Source organism: Caenorhabditis elegans, chromosome X (assembly GCF_000002985.6).
Source record: "Caenorhabditis elegans chromosome X".
In the NCBI taxonomy this organism is placed as follows: Eukaryota; Metazoa; Nematoda; class Chromadorea; order Rhabditida; family Rhabditidae; genus Caenorhabditis; species Caenorhabditis elegans.
Genome location: NC_003284.9, coordinates 12,485,026 through 12,502,503, shown reverse-complemented (window position 1 = coordinate 12,502,503; position 17,478 = coordinate 12,485,026). Strand labels below are relative to the sequence as shown.

The 17,478-nt window shown below is 34.4% G+C and overlaps 2 protein-coding genes and 1 non-coding gene across 3 annotated transcripts; all 3 read right to left on the bottom strand.

The window, feature by feature from the left end:
- Positions 1-6,462: 6,462 nt before the first annotated feature.
- On the bottom strand, positions 6,463-9,737 carry lips-1 (Lipase). Its single transcript, NM_077695.5, has 8 exons — positions 9,539-9,737; positions 8,865-8,955; positions 7,994-8,175; positions 7,804-7,942; positions 7,611-7,748; positions 7,327-7,486; positions 7,058-7,134; positions 6,463-7,000 (listed from the first exon to the last, which is right to left on the bottom strand). Exons 1-8 carry the CDS (start codon positions 9,637-9,639, stop codon positions 6,887-6,889), a joined length of 1,002 nt encoding a protein of 333 aa, NP_510096.1. The 5' UTR covers positions 9,640-9,737; the 3' UTR covers positions 6,463-6,886.
- F45E6.7 lies at positions 9,680-9,825 on the bottom strand. The gene has a single exon (NR_072278.2). It is a non-coding gene; the product is annotated as an Unclassified non-coding RNA F45E6.7 (non-coding RNA).
- Positions 9,826-11,533: 1,708 nt separating this feature from the next.
- Positions 11,534-17,451, bottom strand: tbc-13 (TBC1 domain family member 13). Its single transcript, NM_001373530.1, has 9 exons — positions 17,157-17,451; positions 14,380-14,610; positions 14,060-14,131; positions 13,734-13,895; positions 13,497-13,560; positions 13,073-13,164; positions 12,848-12,945; positions 12,702-12,798; positions 11,534-11,893 (listed from the first exon to the last, which is right to left on the bottom strand). Exons 1-9 carry the CDS (start codon positions 17,448-17,450, stop codon positions 11,726-11,728), a joined length of 1,278 nt encoding a protein of 425 aa, NP_001359553.1. The 5' UTR covers position 17,451; the 3' UTR covers positions 11,534-11,725.
- Positions 17,452-17,478: the final 27 nt, after the last annotated feature.

The following is a 17,478-nucleotide window of genomic DNA, read 5'->3' as shown; positions in this document are numbered from 1 at the left end:
TCCGAATGGAAATAAGTGATTTGTGGGTGCCATGACAATTCAAATTATTTGCCTTATTTTATTTCACATTTACTTGCTTAAAAATCAATGAAGTTGACCTCTTTGTTTCTTCTGGGTGTGTTTTAAAATTTCATAGTTTTAAGGAGAAAAACGAATCAACTGAACATTATAAGAAAACTGGGTACATGTGTATTTTATCTTAGCCTAAACAATCTAAATTAAAACTTGAGGATTAGTTTTGAATTCTCAGATTTAGGAAAATACAATTGGCCTAAAAATGAAAGTGGGGACTTCTGTATTACATGCCCTTATTTTTCAAAATGGTTTTATAAACTTTTCTAACGTGAGCATGGTGCACTTTTTCTAAATTATTCCTTGTTGACAGACCAGTCGAGCCCAAATGAAAATACTGGTATGTTTGCCACAGTTCAGCTGAAAACATTGGAACCTTAAAAAAACAATGAATGTAAAATTGTATAAGTTTTAAACAGCATCACATCAAGTTTTCTTGTCAAATACATTCTATTTTGCAAACTTTCCAAAGTTTCAAAATAAAATAGCCTACATTTTGTTTAATTTTAAATAAGTGTTGAGGTCGACCAATATAGTTTTCATAATGATTTTAATAATAAAATTGTAAGTTGAATCGGGGTTTGTTCAACGACTTTGAGTGAAAATCAAACCAATAGTTTCTCAAAATTAAACCTAAAAATGTTTTTTGAAAGTGTTTTTGAAATTAAAGGATTAAAAAAAAGGATTAAAGGGCGATCCGTTCTTCAAGTGCTATGCACTGCGGATCTGGGATTCAGGTACACTGCCTGGTGGTGATCCCTCTGGGCTGTAATTTAAGCCACGACCTAGCCGGGGACTGTGGCCGATAATCCAGTCGTGGATTGCTCCACTTCCCAATAGAGGCTGGGTGAACCTAGAGGGTGAGACCGGACTTGAACTCGTGACCTCCAGACTACTAGCGGCCACCACTACCGACTGAGCTATCTGCCCCCCCCCCCCCCCCCAATGTTTTTTTGAAAACTAATCTAAATCCACAGAAGCAACTTCATTACATGTTTTTCACAGATCCCTAGCACATTCCCTTCATTTTATTTTTTAACTGTTTATTAATCTCAAGCCACTGTTTATTCACAGTATTGTTTGTTGGTGTTTCTGCTAAAACTTCAAAGGATAACGCTTTGTGATATCATAAGTACGAAAGATTAATGTTATAAGAATTTTATTCAGAGTGATCTCCCATTTAAAACCAATCCGTTCGTTTCCGAAATGTATCGTCCCACATGATTTTTGATGCAAAGCATTGAAAGATAGAGGTATCTTTCCAAATAATTCAAAGAAGTCACAAAGACTTTACATCACAAAAGTTGATCTTGTGTCAGATCATTACGTCACATGGCATGTTGTAACTACAACGTGGTATTGATAATTACAAAATTGTTATCATTTTGATAACAACTCGAAAAATTGTTTTCAATATTATCAACTGCCCGAATCGGTAGTTTTGTGTTCTCTGCTGTTTAGATCTTTGTCCAGACAACTTGTGACCTTCACGCACCTATACTGCGGCTGTATCAATCAACCGTCTCTTCCTGCTTTCTTTATCTCTCCTTAATTTACAATTTCATGTTCTTATCAAGATTTTTAAAGGTGATAATCCATCGGCTGCCAGGGACCGCGATGAGTCCCTGTTTGTGCGGCACAGTTGGTGTGTGTCGGTATATGTGGCTTAATCAGCAAGATCCCATGTGCCATTTACTTTATGAAATATCACTCGTAACATTATTGGCTGATACGTAGTCTGACTAGACAATATTAGCATCATCAAAACACAAGAGCTTCTGTTTTTAGAATCGTGTTTTCAGATAAGAGATTTGTTGACACAACTTGAAAAAAATAACTTAGACTGATCGGACGACAAGTGTGAGTTCAAACATTGTCGTTTCAGACATCTTGAATATTGAAATCAGAATGTTTATACAAATCAAAAAGTAACACTGCGTACCCATCCAGCCACTAGTACTTCACATTTTTTAAAATTGTTTTTGAAAGCTGGTCTTTCACGTGAAGGTATCTGTTTACATAACTGTAACACTCCGTCATATTATTAAAAAGTCCACGGTTAGGTGTTTGAAAATAAAGTTCCAAACGGCGGCCACGAAATAACGCGCTGCAATTCCCAAGAAACCCAATTTTAGGAATTTTCATTTTTTTGCATTCATTTTCATATTGGCTAAAATTCAGTGCATAACATCTGGTTTTGAACCTAAATTTAATTGCCTTCTTAACCGTGAAATGAAATAATAAATATGTTTAACATGTCCAAATCTACTTTCCGATTTTGGAAAATGTTCGGTCAAAATTGTACTAGTTACATAAAATTAATCGAACTATTTATTTTTGTAGACTTTAATAATTTGCGTATCTAGTAAACAGCTTTATCGTGCACAGTTCATCAAAACTTTCCAAATTCTGAAAAAAAAATTTAATGGAATGCGGAAATTTAAGATGATTTTGTGTTATGATGTGTTCTGTAAATATTATTTATCAAAAAAAAAAACTAATTCCGCAAAAGGATAAATACAATTTAAAGTTCAAGCTGGCTTGGAAGAAAACAAATCTTCGCGAATGTGCAAATAACTTACTAAAATTAAATCAAATAAACGGTATGGTTTTACCAACCAAGAAACAAGTATACTAAATCCAAACATTAATAATTTTAACAAAGTATTAAAACATTAATGAACTAACCATAAGTACAAAATCTGTGTGCATGTCAAAACATTTTTGTTTACGTACCTACTGCCACAGACTTAAAAACGTTAATTATACTACCCACAAACAGATTTTTTTAGACAATAACACAAACTATAGCGGTTGAGCTCAACTTAGACCCCTGAAAAAACCGTGTGAAGTGGAAAAACGATGTGAACATGATCTATTGAAATTTAGCTAAAAATTGGATTACTATGCAAATAATTCGTTTTGCCCCATTATGATCTTTTCAACATACCGTTTTAACGAATACTTCTGTACTTTGTTATCGTTTTTTAAGCATTTTCCCTCTCTATCAGAATTTCCAGCTGTTTTTTTTTATTTTCCTGCTGTCACAATTTATTCATGTGATATTAAACATTTTACCGCAGATAAAGTAAACGGATATTCATAAATTCTGACACACTTTTCAAGGAAGATACTGCCCTTTTTGAAGTGACCTATAAACCTTGCCGACATGTTCATCTTTGGTTTTCGATAACAGGAAATAATTTTTGAACTGATCAAACAGCTTGAAATACACTTCTTCTTGTGTTTTTGAATTGTTTGAATTCTAGCTCATTCAACTGCTGCACTGTTGATCTTTGTCAGATTTACTCCAGGGATAGCATCATTTCATATTCATCGGAAAAAGTGGGGTATAAAAAGTGAAGAGTGTGTAGTTTGGTTGTAGAGAAGCATAATGTTCAAAGTACTCGACATAGGAATACTGTCGTTAGCCGTTGAAACAATTAACTTTAAAGGATCAAAGATTATGAGAAAGAAAAAGAAAATTGAGTTTTAATGCAAACACAGATTAAAACACATTTCGATTTTGGTTATCGGTTTTTAATTTCTTTAACTTAATTTTTTATTTTATGCTTTAAGAGAGTCCCGTGCTGTGTTGGAAACATCGATTTTTTCTCTAAGTGTAATAAACTTCACTTAACAAATTTAAAATATTATCTTAAAATGAAATTAACATTTCAGTGGTGGAAAATTTGTGTGCCATCAATTGCCACCCAGAAAAGGTGCTCACGAAATTTACTTTTAGGCAATTGCCGTCAAAATCATTAGTCCTCAAATAATATTTTGCTTTTCATTTCGGTATATTCACTTCCAAAATAGATGATTTTACTATAAATTATTTATCTACCTTTGTACCTGTGTAGTAAATGTACCTTTAAAATTAGATTTTAACAGATTTGTTTGAATTAGCAATTTTTTTCATTCCACTATATAATATTTGTTCATTCTCAAAATTTAACTTCGAACTTGAAAAAAAAACTACCGAAATTTCCAAAAAGCAGCGTTCGCCAAAACTGTCAATAATGACTAACGGAAAATTGAAAAGATAAACTATATCGATATTAGCTGTTTATTTTTCGAGATATCTAAATCTTCATCCGGTAACCTGCGATTTCGTAAATTTGCCAATCAGCCAAGTTCTCGATTACCTAAAAATACAACAAAACCAGCAAAACCGAATTTGCCTATTGCTAAAAATTTTCAATTGCCACGCACATCTGACGCTAAGCAAGAGTAAGAGAGACGATAAAGTTTGTTTTCATATGTTTTTTTTTAATTAGATGTCCAATTCCACATTTGAACCAACATTGTTTAGAGCCCTGACAGAGCCTTTGGGAGAGTAAGCTTTTAGAAAAAATAATCGTGTTGTTTTCCAATATCTAGGCTGACAATGACGGTATCTGACGTTACTCTGGTTATCTGAAAAATGCCAACAATATGATGTAAAATTACTATAATAACCATGATTACATCCCTGTTTGATTTAAGACTGACTCGAACGGCATCACAGAACCAAGTAAGATTTGTCTTTCAATATGATTCAAAGACAGACACATCGTGCGGATAATTTTATTAAGATATAGTAATCGATGTGAAAGATCAGATTATAACAAAACGAACGCCATGCACCTAAGCCTATTAGATGTGTTATGATGATTGTCGTACCAGACACCTCAAAAAATATATGTTCCAAGTCACCTGCTATTATCAAAATGAAACAACAAGACATTCGGAGAAAACAACGCTGAAAACAAGCTTAGGCGGCGTTCCTAACCAACATTTTTGTCGGATTTGCGAACGGATCTCAAAGCTCTTAAATTAACTTCTTTTTCGGAAATTGTATGATCACTGCGTCGAATCCCTATTATACATAGAAGAAGCCAAAAGTTGAAAGTTTAACTTTTCTTGACTTACTAAATTATTGGCAAACTAAGTTTGAGAAGAGCTTGCGAGAATACCTAATAAGTAGGAAAACGAAACTACAATATTGGTGAACTTGGATCTCCTACGAAATGAAAAAATCTCATTAACAATTTTGGAATGTCTTCAAGGAATTATAAATATGAGCTAGTTTTGGGTTTGCACGAAATTCAAAATTTTGTTTCCAAATTGCTCATCTTGCTGGATCAAAATGATATTTAACCGAGAATCCTAATGCAAATCATTTGCGTTTTATCCATCAGGAACCTTGCGGCATTGCCAATGGTGACGCACGATGCACTAACAAAATAGTGCACTATAATTAAACTATGTTTCAAGAACGGTCGCTTTCGTGATGTGCAGCCTCAGTTGCGATGGATCAATTCTGCCCATTGGAGGAAGTTCGGTTGAAATATTTCCGCATTTGTTCAAGATGAATAAGTGGAGAGGTCGAATAAAGAACTTGATTAGAAATCGAATATTAAAAATTACAAATTTGAAAAGAAATCAGTATAAGAAACAAAAAGCTGTGGATTTTGTTATTGTCACTATAAATTGTAACTTGTAATTTTCTAGCACAGTTTTCAATTATTTCAAATCAAATTTAAAAACAAATTCATGTTTGAAAAGCGGACAAAACTGGTTAAGACATAAACTGAAATTTTCTGATAAACATAAAACACATGTCACAACTAAATTCTATTCTGCTATTGCAAAAATATCAGTCAAGTTTGAAGCATACGCTAGAAACAATAATGGAGTGAGAAAAGTTGGCTCAAATTTGAAAAACTCCCTAATTTTGTGCAAAAAATTAGAAGGGGTTTTTTGCAAATCTCTCATTTTCGAAACCTGTTTGAAAAATATTACAGCTTTCTGGAAAAATGTTTAACTTTCATTGTATTTTGTCATGAACATGGGTACTTGTGTATTATACCCCTCATTTTTAAAACAAATTATTTTTTTAATATAAAAAAGTGTGGAGTTTTTGTATTTATGGGTTTAGGGAAGAAACATTTCTATCCCTCAATAGGGAAAACATCACATTTTATAATTTAATTAATTTTAAAAATGAGGGGTATAATACACAAGTACCTTAACATGTTTTCTGTGCATACGTTCACCACTACAGTGTACACATAAGTTGTCATAAAAGTTGTTAACTGATTACAACATGTTCTCAATAATTCTGAGAAATAATTCTTTCTAGAAGATTTTTGAGAGAGCGTACGAAGTTTACATTGTTCTATTGTGCTACATTGTTGTACATTGTGCTATTTTGTTTTCAGATCAATTGCTATAATATTTGCTAGTTTGATGTTGCAAAAATTTTGAAAGCAAAGATTGTCAATTAATCCATCTCACTAGTCAGCGCCTACTAATAATCCCGGAAACATAGTTAATCTAAGCATTGAATGAAAAATGTGTTGCATTGATCTATTTGGTTCGTGATATGAAATCAAAAGGTTCATACACTTACATCTATTTGTTTATCTCAAATTATAATATTATAAAAAAAATAAAGTTAGTAAAAATACTTTACCAAATGTTTTTGGAATTGAATCAAATATTCCCAAAATTACAAGCATTAAAAGCGCTACAACAACAAAAAACTAGCAGTAATAAGAAAGAAAGAACAAACGAAGTAGTGATTACAAATTTGAACAAAACATGGTAAAAGAAAATTATAACGACCCGTTAATTGCTTAATGAGGATACAACCGGAAGATACAACATGAGTATCACATTGAAAGTAGGTAGTCTATTCAGAAATATTAATGATAATTTTGTAGTAGAGATGATGATCATGGAAATCGAGGATGGGATGGAAATGAATGACAAGTGGTTGCAAATTATGACCATAATAAAATTGAAATATTAACTTATAACGATAGAATTAGTATTCCGTTGTTTCGTGAAGACTGAATTTTTGATCGTTCATATGAATGATATTGTACTGGTCTTCGGCAGTTAACAGTTTAACATCGTTATGTTTCAAATCACTGTAGATCTGAAATTGAACAAGTTAGTACATTTCTTTCTATAAATTTCGTTTGCAGTGACTCACCTTACGCATATCTGAATGTGGAACTAAAGACGTTTGCCGTCCCCAAACCATGTTTCCTTTTCCAAGAATTTCATCGTCTGGAATAAACTGAATTAGCTTATTCGTTTATGTTCTATTTTGTTAAATCTAAACGTTCTAAATATAAGGTGTAGGTGTTAATAGTTTCATATTCAGTTCCGATCGAAATTCCGGTTTAAATGTTGGAAAGATTAATCCGATAATCGAATAAGTTTTTTATGTGATATATTTTTGTTATAGGTATTACTCACCATCACTCCATAAGCTTGCAACAAATGATGCGTCCTTCTTTCCACTATTATTCAGGTTCATCAGATAGTTGGAGTAGGGTACTTCTCCGCACGTCTCTGATATATTCACATCTTGAGATGAACAAGTCATTTCTGGGCAGGTGCCAGGAAAGAATCCCGTCTGGAAATTACAAAAAAATGAGTACAGTTTTTAGTTTTAAGAGGCATTGTAACTATTCATAGACTCTTACTGAGTCATTACAATAAGCACCAGAGTGACGTTATTCAAGATAAGATATACTTACTTCCATTCCGCAAGCTGGAAAGGCAAATGCATGTTGACATGGGCACATTCCATAGTTTGCTGACGCAAGAGCAATGAAAGTGCCAATTCGATGCGATAGGTTGGGTCCGATGTCGCAAGACTCAGTTTTGGTCACAAACTAAAAGAGAGCACAATAAATGTCAATGTATTCTGATGTTATTTTTTCACAGTACCTCGCCACCCTGAATCGCTTTTCGGGCAATGCTGACACCCATAGAGTGCGCAACAATGTTGATTTGTTTGGCTTTTGTGTAATGTAAGACAAACTCGAGAAATCGTCGGTGAAGCTGCACATTTTGACAGTTGAAATGCCTGAAAAATTGTGAAATTCCAGTCTAAACTTATATAGTCACGACCACTCACCTGATGTATGAATTTGAAATGTTTCGGTCTCCATAAGTGATACCGTAAAGCTCAGCCAATGTATAGTCTTTTGACATGAAATACTTCAAAATCTCATCCCATCCTGACTGGAATGGACCATCACCAAATTTTAATGCTGAGTCAGAGTTTCCATGTATGAAGACGATTGGTGTGTTTCCTAGCTAAACTTCGTTTATATATATATTTATAGAAAAAATCCAAGAAGTTTTAAAACGTCATTTTATCATTTTGTTTTAAGACTTCTCTTTCTGTGCGTTTCGCGTTTCCTGATCCCTTAAAGTAGACTGAGTTATCTGTGCTCCGCCACCGCAATGACGAAGTATTTGTGCTCTCTATTATGATGATTGTGATTGACGGTGTCCGATCAAAAAGGTTGCTTTATTTTTTTTCTATTCTTGGACCTTTTAGGGAAATACGTAGAAGGAAAAAGGAAATGTGCAGCCATTTTTTGAGTTACTTTTGGGTGACCTTATAATATTTCTCCAACAAAAACACAAAATAGAAAGGTCCAATGTTATGCTGTCAATCTTCAATGAGCCGGAATGAAAATTGCGTGGGGCCCATTGGAATGTTTCGTTATTACGTAGTTTTTTTTTGTATGCTACGTTTTCTTAGAGTTAATGCTGAGAGCATTTGAAAGTTCCCACGCATTAAAAAGCCCAACCCATTGTCTCTGCCAAAGACCTGATTACCACCTACACCTACATTTGAGACTAGCTAGAAACGACGTCAGAATGGCTATTTGCGCTAAAGGAACAGCCTTTTTTGTGACCAGCATCAAGTCTTGATCAGAACACAAAATCACGGTTGATGGAAAGTTCACACCATAACTACCCAACATTATTCATACCTTTTCTTCTGAGAACACTTTTCCACCGAATGAACCTGTTTCTCCAAAAGCCGAGATTTGACGGAGCAACGCATCATTTCGTTTAGGCCGTCTGGAAATGTCAAAAATAAAGTCACATCATTTACAAATGTGTGTTCTGATCAGCCATCATTTCTTCCTTATTTATGGGTGGCTAGTTCACAAACAAACATCAAAGAGTAACAACAGACTATAAAACATGAAACAAGTATGAGCCTTTAATGTAAGTACCAACAGATGAGCTCAGCAAAAAAAAAAGGAAAGTCCAAAAATCTTCCATGTCTATCAGACTTTTGAAAATAAAAAAGCATAGATCATCTCAATATCTAACTGATTGATGAAATTATAAAAGGAAGTGAGGGTGAAATGTAGAAAATGACGATATTCTATCAAAAGTTAATTTAAATAAATCAAAGAACACGATGAAAAGAAAAAAAAACAGACTAGCCATTTATAAATGTATAGTGGAAAATCTAGATCAGTGACAATAAAAATCAAATTCAGAAAAAAAAACTCTTCGAACACCTCTGATAAAAAAACATGTGATTGATTAATAGGATCAGAATAAGCAGAAAAGTGATTGAGAAAAAAATTTATACTTCCAAAGTTAAAGTCAAATGCATGATTTTTTTTCAGAAAGCGAAAATTCAACTTACTTGTTAAGGTGACTGATGAAGTGATCTGAGAGTGGTCCGAAGATGTCTGCCATGGCTGCCGTACAGGACAGTGCAGCAAGAATGAGAATATTGTTAAGCATAATTTCAGATCAGACGACTATGTTCTGCGCCCGGCGACAGAAGATATGAAAAATCTAAAGATGAAGCGGTCGGTGGGAGGAGTTGAGCTGAAGAGCGTCGAGCAAACTAGAAGACGTGAAGAAAAGGGGCAGTGCCAAGCGGCGGTCAGTAGAAAACCAAAAACTTTGGCGCTGCAGAGAAAAAGACTTGCCTTAATGCTCTCTGTTTTTACGAAGAGCTAAAACACAGATTGGACAGATTTCGAGACCGCCCCTTATGAGACATCACGAACGCTCCGGAGACCGCCCGACCGAAAGTAGCTGTAGAATTCTTTAAATTGAGACTGTTGAGATTTGATCAAAGAAACGACGACGATGACGACAGTGTCCGCGTGTGAAACATTGAAGTGGTTCCGAAGAAGTGTAGTGTCCGAAGTGGGCAAAGATTATCGTATCTAAACTGTTCAGAGTTGAAGAATCAAAGGCCCGATTAGCTCAAGTGTCGAATCGCTTCAAAATGTTTGTGATCGTTTATGGCTAATCTTAAAAGAAACTGGAGTAACCGCTGACGTTGATGGAAATCTTTAGTTTACTGTATTCCATCTGTGATTTTCGAGAAACAATGAAACTTGAATCGCTCAAGTTGACACACCTGACAGATGTAGATCAAGTAGTTGCAAGTTTCCGAAGTAAAAAATACGTTACAAAAATAAGGTTAACGGAGTTTTAAGGATCACCGCTCAAAGCAAAATAAAATTACAAATTTTGATCTCTGCCACGATTTTGAAAATTGAACAAACTAAAAACCAGGTAGGAACTTGGGAACTATTTTCCGTTGACCTTAAATGGGATGTTCCTCGCATTAAAAGGTTCGTGTTTTGATGAACATTCGACATTGCTCTTTTGATAATAGTTATCTTATCAGTTCAGTTCTGTTCGTGTAGTGGTCAGTTTTGGATCTAGTTTGGTTATGCCCACTTGCGACTATTCTCAAATGACGTTGTACCCAAAGGTAGCCACTTCCTTCTTGTCCCATGGACCTTTTACGTAGGGTTTCCTGTTGTGCTTCTGATTCGTGCACCATTCCTTTCTGTGGTTCAATGCACAACTTTTCTCAGTTTACGAGATTGTAGAATTGTGTTGTAAACAGGTTTATTCAAAACTTTTTTGGCCGGTTGATTGGAAGAAAATGCATTTTAATTATGAGCACATTCGAACACAAGAAGAAAGAGAACCGAATTTTTGAGACAAAAGAAGGAACATTAGAACAATGAAAAATTATGCTCAAAGTTCTAAATTCACATTCCCATTTTATAATCATTAAGAGAATACTGTTCTGATGAGATGAACTCGGATCAGCAGAATAGAGTCCTTGTAATTGTTGTCATCAACTACGTCATATCTACTCAATGCGCCGCGGGACCCGTCATACATTTATGATGGGGCTTTTCTGACGACGATTTTCGTTCACAATGACCCATTTTGCTTGCTCCGGAGTACTCTCATTAGTTGCACCCATCCAGAAACAAGGCCGAAAAAAGGCTGGTTCAAAACACACAACCTGATCTTGGCCTTTTCTGTTCTGTGCCAGTTCTGATTGGATTAGAAGAAATGTTCTACTGATAAAGTGAAATAGGAGTGTGAATCATGTTTGTTATGCGATAAATTATGCGAAAACATTTGAATGGACAATTATTTAGAACACAAGGGCATGGGAGGGGGCATGAGCTGTAAAGATAAATCTTGGCAACGAATATAACTGTTAAGGCACACTGCGTTCTGGACAAGTAAAAAATGTCAAAGTAGGTGAAAAGTTGAGTGGGGGGGAAGCAAAATGACCAAAGTGTAAGAGAAATGAGGAACCCTATTTTGTTTTCGTGATATTACACGAAAAATGTGATTAATAAAATTGAATATAGTATAAAGTTTCATCTTATTTATAGTAACGAAACGTTTCCGATGTTATTTCGATTTCCTTTCCACATTGCGACACTACATACGTAGAAAGAAAAACGAAGAAAACGGAAGAAGTGAAACATGGGATGGCCTATATTTTGAAAGCTACCTAAGGAATGAGAGGGAGAGCTGTATGGTTTGAATTCATTATCTATTTTTTTATAATTGACAGATTACGCAGTGTGTCGGAGAGTTGCCGAGCATGCCTTGCGATCTTGCTCCCTTTCGATATTTCCTTGGCTATTGGGCGCAAGGCTTTTCCATCTCGAATGTCCTGCGCAAATGCGACGATTTTTGCAATATCGGTGTCGGGATAGTTCTGAAATTTAAAAGTTTGACTTGATTTGAGTCTCTGCAATCTTTTTTCTTGTGATTATATTTTAATATATGTGATCTGTCGGCTTAGTTGCTTCACAAAATAACTGCGGATTAGATAGACCTTTGAGCATAAGAGTATATTCGAAGCATTTTCTGATTACGTAAAAAGGGGTTATAAAAGCTGAAAGCATGTTATCAGAACCACAAAAACAGATTATGAATGTTTCAAAACACGCACTATTTAAGTTTCGAGTACCTACCTTAAATTAAGCTATAAAAACCTAGTTGAATGTCGCATTCGTCACTTGCCATCTTATCCATCAAGTGTGAGACACATTTAGCTAGGCGTTGCGTCATTTTAAAGATATGTTCCTTTGAAAAAAAAAACCCAATAAACCTGATGTTTCCCAGTCTGTCATAAACTTTGCTCTCAATTTAGAAACATCAAGCCACCTTTTCCTACTTGTCTCGTGTTTTTGCTCTAGATATCAAGATGTGATACTTGATATTTGTGTTGAACTCTGTGTGAGAGCGCGAAGCCGGACTTTTCATATTAGGATACAAAACATAATGTTGCAAAGATCGCACGAATTCCCAGGAACTTTTCAAGTTTTAATGTTCTAAAATCTTAAATGATAATGTGAAAACGAAAAGAGCATAGAATAGAGATTAAAAGAGATCAAAACAAAAATATTTCTTAAAATTTTCAGAAAAAAAAACTTTCTGTAAGTTTTCTTTTACATATAATGAAGGTCGACTGAAAACTGAGAACGCGATTTTGTGTTTTGATGTGAGAATATTTTATTTACCTGTAGAAGCCGCACACAAAATGGGAAGTCTCCGTTGATCAGAGGCTCGCGTTTCAATTCCATCATCGCAAGGCACACGTACTGAAGAAGGGCAAATCTACAAAGAAGAGCAACCATGAACATGGTGAAACAATGTTAAGTTTTACCGTTGAGGATCGGAGAAAAGAGCATCCCAAAGGGTGATGACGTCTGGAAGTGGAAACTCCTGGCTGAGAAGCAACGAAAGCCAGCGGAAAGCGTAGAACTGTAAATTTAATGATTTTGTAGTTCAAGATATATTGTTTTATTGGTATAGTTAGTATAATAGTTTCAAAAAGCAAGGAAAAATTTCCAACCCATTTTTTAATCATGAAATTCTAGCTTCAGTTTACCTGTGGTTTAATTTCCAGTGTCAGTGTGAGATGCTTGTGAAGCTCCGTATCAAAAGTTGAGATCAAATTATGAAAAGCTGACATGCTCGATTCTAAAAGAAAAGATTTTGTTGCAACGCATGATTCATTTGTGTTTTGTGTGTGCCTCCATTTCTTGAGAACTACTGATGTTATCGATGTTTGTGCGAAACTTTTTTGCGCAAAAAAAATAATCACTGAAAAAAACATTCATGAGAAGCTAAAGTTCAAAGCACAAAGAATCTCAAAACTTTAGGAAATGTTCTCACATTTGCAAGCGTGTGTTTATGATCAGTCATTGAATTATTGGCTTGTCTGCTCAATCCTATGATAAGATTTAAAGCTGAATGAAAGGGGAGCATTTCGAAAACGTTACACTTCCTTGTCTAACATCGTTTTCACATACCAATTCCACAGTTACTATCGTCGAGCTTTTTAATGAAGTTGTCCTTGACTTCACTCATGAGTTGCTGTAAAAAAATAACAAATTTAATAAAAAGTTCAATAAATTTAAGCTACTAATCAAATTGCTAAGTCAACAACCAACGTCTGCGCACAAAGCTAATACAAAAATACTTCTTGATCTTACACTGGCTAAAGCTTAAAGCACACTATTAAAGTTTGAATAAAAATGGGGTTTCACCTGAAAGCAAAAAAAAGTGTCCGCTTCAGCATATGCGGCCCATTCATCGTCAGCATCATTGGCGAACACGTAGTAGATTGGGGCAACCAGCTCATTCATTCCTTGCACGTATTGAACTCCGGGGTTGAGTTTGGCGTAGATGAAGAGGATTCGCTCAACAATCTTAATAATAAATTGATTTAGTATGTTTGGCATTAAATTGAAACAATTTTTTCTAAAGACTAAAGACTCTTGTGAAAACTTGTAGGAATACTCAAAAAATTGCTGAAAATCTATAATTACTTTTGCCAATAGAACCCTAAAATGAAACATGCAAAAATCCTTACATGCCAGTGGAATTCTGAATTGGGCGCCTGATTCTCGTCTTGACTTTGTTTTGCAATGTTTGTCTTGACACACTGTAATTTGATAATTATTCAGTTAATATTTTGCGTCTATATGATGATTTTGCAATAATACAAACATCGCGCAGATATCTTTTTGATCTTTTCAGCTTTTTTGCTCTAACAACAACACGATTACATTCATGAAAAGAGCAAACTTTTTTTATAATCCAATTTTTGATAGTAAAATAGTTTCTGCTAATCTACACTTTTTCTTAGCATTTATCAACACAGGGCACAAACAAAACATCGCAGAGACTCACTCCAACTATTCCGTCGCGATTTGCACCAAACTCTTGTGAATGCAGTTCCTGATGATTAATGACTCTGCGAGAAAGGGGATACTTCATTCCATGCTGATGTGGAAATCTGGATAACAGTTGGAAAAATTGTATTTCTGGATACAGTCGGCGAACGTCTTTGTCGATTTGTGAAAGAACTTTGTTGTCTTGGAAGAATGCTTGCCAGTCACTGGTTGGATGGTCGGAGAGTGGCTGAAAATGTTTGCAATTTGATTAGTCATCTTTCTGATAGAATGAATTGAAATAGTTGGTTGACGTATCTATTTTAATCCCTTTTTTTCGAATCATTTCTCTCAGATTTGTCATTGTTGAGCCCAAAATAATTGGAAATTTTAATCCGTCAAAAGTGCTCTCGAACATCCTTTAACTACACGTGGGTTCCTGCTCAAATTCACATATCGTCACCCGCCTCCATTAACGATCGTTTGATCAAACTACGGAACCCGACGCTCAGATGACGTAGATATGTCTTGTGTCGCTTTTTTGTCTGAATTAGCTATGAGGAAAAACGTTGTCTATGCATTCCTGCACCACTTGAGATGGGTTTGCTGTCCCGACAAAAATGGTGGCGGCAGGTCAACTCATTTCACATGGACTTGATTTGTGAAGGGCGCGTAAGGAACAAAGTAACAAAATGTGTCACTCAGCATACGAAACCGGTATAAACAGATGGTGAACCCAACGAGGAACTTTTTCAAATTTAAATAATCTCAAGTAGTTATCTTTTGATCAGTATAAGAACTTGAGATGAAATATCCTTTACATTCCATTCAATTTTGTCCATTCGAACGATTACGCAAAAATACACGCCATATCTCAAGTACAAAAATTGTTTTAGTGTTAGATTAGCGCTTTTTAATTCTTCATTCATTTTTTAGAGTGCTCAAGTTTTAGGAGATTTAATATTGTTCTATTTCTCTCTTACCAATTAAAAATGAATAAAATATCAAAAATGGATTTGTTGAGTGCACACTTTTAAACATCATAGGAATGATCAATTAAATGTTAGTGATAGAATTGAAGATTCTATCCATTCAAATTCTAAATGGTCTGGGAGAATTCGATATATGAAATTTGCAGTCATTGTTCATATCTTGCAAACAAATTATAAGAAGAATGAAACAACTAATAAATCAAATTGTTAAAAATAAAAATGCAATTTTGTACATAGTTTATTTTTAATTTGTATGGGATATTGTATTTTTTAAACTGATATACAGATATGAGATATGCATCATATTTTCAACTTGATGAATCATGAACAAATATGTATCTATTCTTAATTTCATTAACTTGTATTGGTGTGTAATGTATTTAGTTGTATGCGTAAAAAAAGTATAGATAATCTCTTTGAAATAAGATTAAAAGCTACAAATCCTTAATTATTCAACATATTTCTTTTTGAGCTCATATATGGTTCTTGCTCTTAGGTGGCATACTAAGCTTTCTATTTTGAGCTGTTCCTATAATAGTATAAATTGTGATGTTTAATTTCTTATCCGCCACCTACACTTTCGGAGCGCTTGGGAAAACCGAACTGAGGGAGTAGATTAAAGGTTCTGAGAAGAAAAAACGTTTCCGCACTTGATATTCGAAAGTTCCCACGTATCTTAGAGTCATAAAGTTTTGTGTCGCACCTACGCAAAAAACAGAACACAAGTTTTGTTTTTTTTTCTCTTTTTGAACTAACGAGGGATGCACCTTTTCGAAATATTGATATCGTTTTGAATCTAAAGAATTTCTAAAAAACGGGATCATGGAAATTTAGAAAAAAAAAAGGGTTCTTGGCTAAACAAAATGGACTTACAACTTTAAAAGCAAACGTTTTTCGTTGTTAATTCGAGTATCAATTTTTTTACATTCAAATCAAAATAAATATAATAATAAATACTAGTTTGGAAACTAAGTTCAGAACAGTCAACAATCCAAATAGTTTCGCAAATTGGTCAGAAAGAAATACCAGATGAACTTAACCCATGCGATTACTGTAGCGCACCTCAAAATGAGAAAAATGAAACATCTCTAACTTGTGAACTACTGAGTGGAAAGTCCCGGATAGGTTGGTGATAGATAATTCAATTTTCAAAAAATTAATCTTTATTTCTAGAAGTCATATCTCTTTTTATGGATTAAAAACTTGTTATTCAGTTTTGCTTGTGTCAATTTCAATGCTTTAAAAAAATAATGTTATATCGTAGCTAATAAAGTATATTACATCATTCGGCAAACTGATAGAGTAAAAAGGTTATGTTTTAACTGGATTGATTTGACACACCATCCATAAAATTTTAACTGTGGAGTAGTGCTAATAGAAAATTTTGAAACCACTTTAACATTGCCAAAATAATGAAGTTTGATGGAAAAATTGTTTGAAAATTACATTGTTTACAGTCGAAAAGTTCACTTAGTCCTCACATACATATTACAATTTTAGAAAAACTGTGTCTATAATTTTCAAGTTTTGAGTCTATTTTAATAAATTGTATCTAGACATTGTAGGATTCAAACAAGTAATTTTTATAGACAGGTTGAAAACTCAAATTTTGTATAAATTCTTTCAATTTGAAGTTTTTTTTTGAAATCTTGTTTGTCATGTAATTTCAAAAGTGTATTTGCCTTTAAAAACAACTTTTTGGGGAATAACATATTTGAATACAAGAATCTATGGGATGTCTACATTATTTCTTTCTTTTATTTAACTTGAATTCTTTAAACTTTAACGAAACAACAAAACATACATGATCATTATCCTGATTTTGAGCAGCACTTTGCTGCAAAGACGCTGTTCCCGGCTCCACGATTATCTGCTCAATCATCTGATCGTAGTTATCTCTCTGTTCGGCCAAAAATGTTTGCCACTTGTGACGCTCCAATGGGAGATAGTGCAGAAGCAAACGCCATGCCAACGGTCGCAGAGATTCGGGAACTCCGTAGCTACACCCGGCTCTCAATTCGTTAATATCGATTTTCTTATTTGCAATGAGAAGTACCTCCTCGATTTTTGCAAGACGTTCCATATATCGAGACGTCATTCTGAAAGGTAGAGGTAGAAGGTGAAAA

Coding starts and splice junctions, on each gene's coding strand:
- lips-1 (NM_077695.5), bottom strand. CDS start 9,639: ATGCTTAACAATATTCTCATTCTTGCTGCACTGTCCTGTACGGCAGCC. Junction 8,176..8,864: donor AAGTGTTCTCAGAAGAAAAG/GTATGAATAATG, acceptor AACGAAGTTTAG/CTAGGAAACACACCAATCGT. Junction 7,001..7,057: donor CACATTCAGATATGCGTAAG/GTGAGTCACTGC, acceptor GTTCAATTTCAG/ATCTACAGTGATTTGAAACA.
- tbc-13 (NM_001373530.1), bottom strand. CDS start 17,450: ATGACGTCTCGATATATGGAACGTCTTGCAAAAATCGAGGAGGTACTT. Junction 13,165..13,496: donor CGATAGTAACTGTGGAATTG/GTATGTGAAAAC, acceptor CTTTTCTTTTAG/AATCGAGCATGTCAGCTTTT. Junction 11,894..12,701: donor TTTGTGTGCGGCTTCTACAG/GTAAATAAAATA, acceptor TTTAAATTTCAG/AACTATCCCGACACCGATAT.